Genomic DNA, 8,684 nt, shown 5'->3' on the forward strand with positions numbered 1-8,684 from the left:
AACTTCACATACACACTCTGGGGACATCAGAGACTAATTTTACATCTTGTAAAATGGGGCATAATAGGTCCCCTTCAAAACATCTGAGAAACATTACTCTTCTTGTCTCTTTCTAACCTTCTGATGAAACACTGTTTATAAATTTGTATTTTTGTCACTCTGACTGTAGGCAATTCTCAAGTATGTTTAGGACTGAAAGTGACCAGCCTAGGGGCAAAAAACCTTTCTCTTTGGCCAAACCTGTCAATGTGAAAAAGACAGATTTTCAAATAGATGTTCTCTCCAAACAAACCCTGTTTACTCCAAAAAAAGATGAAGACCTAGAACTTTTACATGCTGGGCTTGGGAAAAGGCTGTTAAGTTTTCCAGACAATTTTAAACACAGTGAGGTATTTGCAAACATAAACATAACACAAGTAAATGTGAATTAATGATGTTTTCCCCCCCTTGACTTTAATGGTGAATGTGGTGTTGTATGCTTGCTTAAGATTGTCACACTGCTTGAGGAAGAATTTCCTAAATTAAAAACTCTTCAGGGGGGCTGGATGTTTTACAAATCTACAGGTATTTATAATTTGCATGTCCAATATAAATGGTTGCATTGCTAATTATGGATATTACTGGTGCTGTAGGTAAAAAAGTAATTCAGTGCTTTCTTGATTGTCCTCTGATTTTATTGTCAGGAAATAGTGGGCGGCGTAAGCTAACTTTAATTCCCACTGACTCTGATGGATACTCAACTCGGCTCCTGAAGTCAGTGTCGAAAAATGGGAAGAACATGCTCTTTGCAGTTCCACTACAAGAGCAGCTTTCCATTGAACCACTTCCCTATGATGCTGTGGAGTTTGCAAAGATGCCACTGTCAAACTGTATGAAATGTGGCAAGAAAATACCACTGCCATTGTTGCCCTTGCACATTGAAGAGTGCAACACAACTGAGACTGTAGGTTCTGTACTTGCATTGTTTTTGCCTTTTTTATTTGTTAGATCTATAATGCTTTCTTAATGGTTCCAGTTCAAATCTATTTCCATTAATTTGATAGGAATCTGTAAATGATGTGATTTTGCATGAGGAACATGATGATGAAATTGTTAGTGGAGCCACTGACCAGCCAAGCCCACTTTACAAAGAATTAGAAGAACCATCTGAGGTATTTGATCAAAATTCATTCTCTAACAAATGCGTAAATGTATTTTGTTCAGCAAAATATGCACTCAGGAAACTGCTCTGTGAGGCTATTCTGAAATTCGATGAGACTGATATGCAACTTTTAATGCCTTCAGCATAATTTTCTGTCTAAGGTAGCAAATACATAGTGTTCAACAAATTTATATTGAAAGAAATGTTTAGATCTATAATGCTTTCTTAATGGTTCCAGTTCAAATCTATTTCCATTAATTTGATAGGAATCTGTAAATGATATGATTTTGCATGAGGAACATGATGATGAAATTGTTAGTGGAGCCACTGACCAGCCAAGCCCACTTTACACAGAATTAGAAGAACCATCTGAGGTATTTGATCAAAATTCATTTTCTGACAAATGTGGAAATGTATTTTGTTCAGCAAAATATGCACCCAGGAAACTGCTCTGTGAAGCTATTCTGAAATTCGATGAGACTGATATGCAACTTTTAATGCCTTCAGCATCATTTTCTGTCTAAGATAGCAAATACAGTGTTCAACAAATTTATATTGAAAGAAATGTTTATTAAGCTAGCACATTTCTTTACTTGTGCTGGAAACAAATGAGAAACTTAAAAGGTTTTCGTACATTTATCTTTACAGATTTGTCCCATTTGCCAGATTTCTTTCCCAGCCGATGTCTTGCCATATCATGCAAGCATGTGTGGTGAAGGGTAAAGGTTATGCTACAATACATAGAATACCTTAAAGAATTAGTCCACCCTAAAGTTGAAATTTCTCTCATAACCTACTGACCTCCATTCCATCTCAGCTGTTGGGGACTTTTGTTCATCTTAGTCAAATTAAAGATATTTATAATTTATTCACAGGGAGGAAAGAAGACAGGAACTAACAATTTGAAAGTCACATTTATAAAGCAAACTATTATTCCTCATTAGTCCAGTCACTCAAAGTCTTCTGAAGAGACATATCCGTAATCAAAATGTTTTAAATAAAAGGTGAGTGATCTATGTTGTTAAAGACATTGTTTGTTAAAGATGTTGAATTACACTGAACAAAATTATAAATGCAACATTTTTGTTTTTGCCCCCATTTTTCATGAGCTGAACTTTTCTATGTACACAAAAAGCCTATTTCTCTCAAATATTGTTCACAAATCTGTCTAAATCTGTGTTAGTGAGCACTTCTCCTTTGCCGAGATAATCCATCCACCTCACAGGTGTGGCATATCATGATGCTGATTACACAGCTTATTATTGCACAGGTGTGCCTTAGGCTGGACACAATAAAGGCCACTCTAAAATGTGCAGTTTTATCACACACCACAATCCCACAGATGTTGCAAGTTTTGAGGGAGCGTGCAATGGCATGCTGACTGCAGGAGTGTCCACCAGAGCTGTTGCCCGTGAATTGAATGTTCATTTCTCCACCATAAGCCGTCTCTAAAGGCGTTTCAGAGAATTTGGCAATACATCCAACCGGCCACACAACCGCAGATCACATGTAACTACACCAGCCCAGGACCTCCACATCCAGCATCTTCACCTCCAAGATCGTCTGAGACCACCTGGACAGCTGCTGCAATAATTGGTTTGCAAAACCAAAGAATTTCTGCACAAACTGTCAGAAACAGTCTCAGGGAAGCTCAATTGCTTGCTCGTCGTCCTTATTGGGGTCTCGACCTGACTGTAGTTCGTCATCGTTACCGACTTGAGTGGGCAAATGCTCACATTCAATGGTGTCTGGAGAAGTGCTCACTAACACAGATTTAGACAGATTTGTGAACAATATTTGAGAGAACATAGAAAAAGTCTTAGATCTTTGAGTTCAGCTCATGAAAAATGGGGGCAAAAACAAAAGTGCTGCTTTATAATTTTGTTCAGTGTAGTTTAAAGTCACAATACGTAGGATTTTTGAATTAAAATATCAAAAAAAAAAAAAAACCACTAGAACAGTGTTATATACAGTATTTTGTTAACTTGTGCATTTATATTATACCGGATGTTTCCAAGAATGTTTAAATCCAGAGAAATAAGTCATTTTTACATAGGAGATGAACCGTGTCCATGCATCGCCAATCAATGACACCATACCCGTGTTAGCCTCGGTTTCCGGTTTTATTTTGCAGAAACCATGGATACACCAGAGATGCTTTAAATATATGTTTTATTCGACAATGGAACAACTGTTTGGATACATTTATAAACAGAAAAACTAATCATTGTTATCAATCATTCTTATTGTTTGAATTTCGTTTTCTTAATTTACCGCGAATACCATGTTTTACCAATACTAATATCGATCTAGCTCACTGCAGTGCGCAACAAGTGATTTATAGCCGCCACCAAGCATACACACATAGTAATGTTATCTAATATGATAAACAGTGCTGCGTTACACCACATATGCTTGACCAGAAGCCTCGTTCAGCTTGCACAGCACTCACCCTGCTCTGCCTCATGCGACAGTGACGTTGATAATCTCATCCATTCTTTTCCACCAGCGTTGAGGTGAAGACGACATATCCAATGAATCAATTTCGGCATTATCAAGCTACACCTTTGTTTTGACTAGGCGACCTCTAGTGGCGAAAAACTACATAGTGTGCCTTTAAAATTACTACCTTAAAATAGTCAGACATGAACATCAAAAGTCAACATCTGAAATAGCATGGAGGTGAATTGATTCTTGGGTGGACAAATCTTTTAATTAATTCCATAAAAGACATCTTTAGCTATAAATCTTTAGCTATAAAGACTTTATTTTGTCTATTTAAAAATGGATGTCTCTTTTTCTTAAATTAATGTGCAAGAATTTCTACACTGGTTGGATAAACAATGTTCAATGTGCCATGCATATTTTAGAGAAAGGAGTTTCAGTGACAGTGATTCTCCAAGTACTTCTACAAGACATGAACTACCAGGACCCTCAACGGCACAATCATACACATCACTATCAGCAGGTTGTGCACCACACTTACTGCTTGGTTAGAGCTGTTGTAATGTGATGAAACAAGTGCATTTATATGTAAAAATTTTAACTTTTTCTGTATTGTGGCATTGTTTTTAGCCCTAGACTTGTTGTAAAACTATATTTGTAAACTTGTGAATTTCTTTTTCAGCATGGAAATATGAAACTGACCCTCTGAAAGCATCTCAAATGTTCCGTGCGGAATTGCTTTCCGAAAATAGGTTCTGTCCATCTATGTCACTAATGATCAACCAGTTTGATACTGTGGACGAGCAGGACAGAACACTGATTTCATTTTATAAAAAGAACAGTACTAACTGGTCAGCTCCATTGATATGTAGTTTGATAGGTATTACGCGCTAACGTTATTTGAAGCAACCGTTGTTTGTACAATTTGTGAAATGTACTTGAGATTGCTATTTAGTATTTCTTTTTAGGAGATGAAGCTGTTGGCACAGGAGTCAATCGTCATATCTTTTCAATGATTATGCAAAAACTGTAGACTGGCTTCTCTTTAAATTTGGGTATGTAATCAGTTGCAATTCTATTTCACAAACACACTCTTATATAAAATATGATCGTGAAAGTAGCTACAACATGCGTGAGTTGTTGTCCCGCTTCATGTTTGTCACCAATGAACTGTATGAAATGTAAGCTGTAGGTGTGGAGTGAAGCGGGTGCGTTAAATCATTTTAATGTGTTATTGATCCATAAATAACTAATTAAATTAATGTGTTAAATCAACATCCCCCCCTCCCTACACACTGATTTGCCAGGAGGTCACCTGTTATAGATGGACTCAAACCAATCAATCTGCTACCAACAATTTTGGACGACTGATCATTGAAATCACTTTTTTTCTCATCCTGATGGTTGCAAACATTAACTGAAGCTCCTGGTAGTGTTGTAGTCAAGATCACCTAAACCGAGACCAAGTCGAGACCAAAACCATTGAGTGTCGAGACCCTTTGGGGGGTTGAGACCATGACAAGATCAAGACCAAGGCAAGTCGATACCGAATCAAGACCAAGATCAGACTAGCACTACTCAAATTCATCTGAAAGATCCACATTTACTGCCTGAGAAATGTCTTATTTTTAATCAATATTTACAATTAGAAGTAAAGCTGCAAGCAGCGATGAAAGGGCCCTCGCACGCGGGCTCACTACCACCCGGTGGCCTTAGGAAAACAGTGAATAGTGGTCGACCTGTATGTTAGCGAGTAAATACATAAATACAAGAGAATTATGGCAAAGTCATTTCAAAGTGCCACACTTCCTGCTGCCAACAGGTGGCGCTTTGACTGTAATGAATAAGCTAAGGTTTATGTTTTTCTGAAGGTTCTGCTGCCACAACCCTTTTTGAGGGAGAAAAAAACCACCGTGTCCCATCTGCATCTGTTCTACTACGTGACAGCAACCTATTCCAAATGGCTGGTCGAATGATAGGTCATTCTTTTGTACATGGAGGTCCTTGTCTTTCTGGACTGAGCTTACCGGTGGTAATACTTCTAACTGGAGGAAGTGCTGATAGTGCGGCTTCAGCTCTGACACTGCAGGATTGCCCCGACTTAGACCACCGGGAAACCATTCGTTTGGTAAGTACTTGCAATGTATTGTAAGTACTTCAGTACAAGATTTTTTTTTCTTTTTGAATAAACATGTCACTGAATCATTTTTTTAATGATTTGAAAGTATTTGATGTTCTTGCAGCTCAAGAAAACAAAACTCACTGAAGAAGAAAGGACTAGATTGTCTGAACTTTGCCTTTTCTGGGATCTCCCTGTTCCGTCTTCCACTAATTGTGACTGGCTGTTTCAACAGCTGTTGTCACATGCAGTAAGTCTTGCTATTTTGTTTTATAATGATACTGTGACAGGAGTTGTTAAAAAAAAAAAATAATTCAGCTCTATTTACCTTGAATTTAATATATCAATCTACTGTCACGGCAAATCACAGAGACGAACAGTCAGATCCAAGTGCAGGGTTAATTTAATGGGAAATCCAAAATCCAAAATCGTAGTCCAGAAACAGGCAAGGGTCAAAATCCAATAAAGCAGTCAAAACAGAGAACAAGAAAACACACAAAGAAACTGGTAATCTGAACTGAAACCTCCATGACAAAAGCAGAAACAAACAGGGTATAAATAGACAACACAGATGAGGAAACACAAAACAGCTGGGTGCAATGACATGGGATAATGAGTCTGGGAAGTGCATTATGGGTAATGAAGTTCACAAGTGGGGTGAGACACAGTCCGGGTTGGAGTGCCCTCTAGTGGCAGATAAGGGCACTCCCAGTAATGATCATGACATCTACTAAATGAATATTGTTGTCTCAGCTCACTGTTTCTAAAAATATGAATTATTTAACCTTTTTTTATGCTGTTCAAAATTAAACTTTGTTTTTGTACATTTTGCTTTCAGGTACTTGGACGTGTTAAAAGCCAGATTAAGGATTTGAGAAAAGGTATCAAAGAAACTGGTATCTGGCCACTTCTATTCCAGAGACACGACATTCAACACATAGTTTTCCCAAGGGATTCAGTTATGGACATTACATCACAGGTAAGTATACTTGCATTTGAAAAATAAAATAAAATTAAAAAAGTTCAGGAAATGTTTTAACATTCTTATTCAAACCTTTATAGACAGTCCTTCAAAAAATTGAATGGCCAAAGGACAATGACTCTATTTCTGTTGAGACAAAGTGCGTCATCACGAGCTATATGCGAAGGTTCATTGAAGAAGGTATGGTTTTATTTATGCTATGTGAGTTGCAAATTTAGTTAAAATATCTGTGTGGTTTAATACCATTTACATAAAGCAACTAGAATAAATGTTTATAATTAAACGTATGATTTCTTTTATTACTCTTTCATAGCACCACCAAACATGCTGAGTGACCTAATGAAGTTCTGGGTGGGATGGGAGGTGCCAGAAGAAGACCTGGTTTTGGAAGTGGTGACTGCCAGATACCCTGTTGCACACACGTGTTTCAAAAGCTTGAGCCTTCCCTGTCACTATCAGAGCTATGCCGCATTCAAAATGGATATGGTAATGTGCCTACAATCTGTAAATAGTGGATTTGGTCTCGTTTAACTAGCAAGAGATAACTGGGGGTAGTGTGTTTGATGAACTTCTTATATGCCTCTTTAAAAGATGATAGTAATGTTCTTCAACTAAATAAAGGATTTAGCCAAATTTAACAAGAGTTATTAAAAAAAAAAAAAAAAAAGACAAGAGGCTTATGTATTTTAACGTTTAACCAAATTTATTTTCCAGTTGGTATACATTTGTATATACATGTCTTTTAAAGGGGTCATGAATTGAGAAATCAACTTTACCTTCAGCTTTTGATATATAAGAGCTCATCGTACTATAAGAATATCCTGTAAGTTTCAGAACTGAAAACTGAAAACTTAGTCCAATAAAAGCTTTTATTGACACCAGACCCATTGAACGACTGATCCTGGAATGTGTCTATAGATAGATGAAACTCCGCCTCCACAGAAGAAATCAACGCCTACTTCATCATTGCAACATTAGCCCCGCCCACTGGTGTGTTAGTGAGATGAGGAGGAGAGAAGAGCGATACAGGACTAAAATAACATTACCTTTCAAAGGATCCTAATGCAGGAATATGCTTTATTTTCAACAAACCTCAGTTGAGCTTTATTTATTTGTATTCGGTTCATTTCACTGTGGAGTCTTTGGTAAATCAATCGCATTTCAGTGCAAACAGACTTTTACGATATGAACTCGACAGTAATGCAACAACATGTCAGTAACTGTGTTCATTCTAATGCCTGATCTGATATGAATGATTCATGTACAGTCAGATGATCTTTGTGTGTGTGTCAGTAAATCAAACCAACTGTCAACTTCTCGTTTCGCTTAGTAGGATGAAAATAATCTTATTTAAACGGTGATTAAATTATATATAGAAAGCGATCAAAGAACCCTCCCTTTGCAATCTCTGGAGCTGTCAATCAAACAATGTGAGTTTACCAGTGACTGACGCACAAAACTCCCGTTTTATTCAACGAATCTATTAGTTATATTGCGTATGCACTGTTGGTTATGATGAAAGCATTAGTTAGTGTGCAGAAATTGAGTTGCAATGACGAGATCACTGCTTTTATGCGCTCAACAACATGACTGTGATCAACTTCAGTGTTCATCACTGCAATCTTTCATGCCACAATATATAAAATGATATAGATCTAAATATAATCAAAACTTTACATGATTAGTTAACTTTGAGAGCTGTAATAGTGAAAATGTGATAAAGTTTGAGAGAGTAATTCTTAGCTATTTCAAATGGAAAGATGTCAGCCAATCACAGCAGTGGGCGTTTACACTGAAGTCTCACAGAGACATGCCCCCTTAAAACAGAGCATTCAAATCAGAGGATAAAATCAGGGTAGGAAAAATGCCTTTTATTTCTAAATGATGACAATTTTTGATGTAAAAGTCATATTAACATTATATGTGCACCCCAGGAAACATTATAAAACAATAAAACAACACAGTTCATGACCCCCTTTAAAACAGTAAAAACCTGT

At 37.1% G+C, this 8,684-nt stretch overlaps 1 protein-coding gene across 6 annotated transcripts; it reads left to right on the plus strand.

Annotated features, from left to right (window-relative positions):
- Window positions 1-54: 54 nt before the first annotated feature.
- Window positions 55-7,740, plus strand: LOC125249671. 6 transcript variants are annotated; one of them, XM_048162001.1, is made up of 13 exons: window positions 55-389; window positions 489-564; window positions 684-943; window positions 1,408-1,515; window positions 1,790-1,860; window positions 4,012-4,109; window positions 4,269-4,466; window positions 4,555-4,641; window positions 4,894-5,714; window positions 5,830-5,955; window positions 6,544-6,684; window positions 6,768-6,867; window positions 7,001-7,740. In XM_048162001.1, the coding sequence occupies exons 1-8, from the start codon at window positions 183-185 to the stop codon at window positions 4,617-4,619; spliced, it is 1,083 nt and encodes a 360-aa protein (XP_048017958.1). In that variant the 5' UTR covers window positions 55-182; the 3' UTR covers window positions 4,620-4,641; window positions 4,894-5,714; window positions 5,830-5,955; window positions 6,544-6,684; window positions 6,768-6,867; window positions 7,001-7,740. The 6 variants fall into 6 exon arrangements, with proteins under 6 accessions (XP_048017958.1, XP_048017960.1, XP_048017959.1 ...); XM_048162003.1 differs by having other exon boundaries at window positions 5,010-5,714; XM_048162002.1 differs by having other exon boundaries at window positions 5,458-5,714.
- The last annotated feature ends 944 nt before the right edge of the window (window positions 7,741-8,684 follow it).

This window comes from Megalobrama amblycephala, linkage group LG16 (genome assembly GCF_018812025.1).
Source record: "Megalobrama amblycephala isolate DHTTF-2021 linkage group LG16, ASM1881202v1, whole genome shotgun sequence".
NCBI lineage: Eukaryota > Metazoa > Chordata > Actinopteri > Cypriniformes > Xenocyprididae > Megalobrama > Megalobrama amblycephala.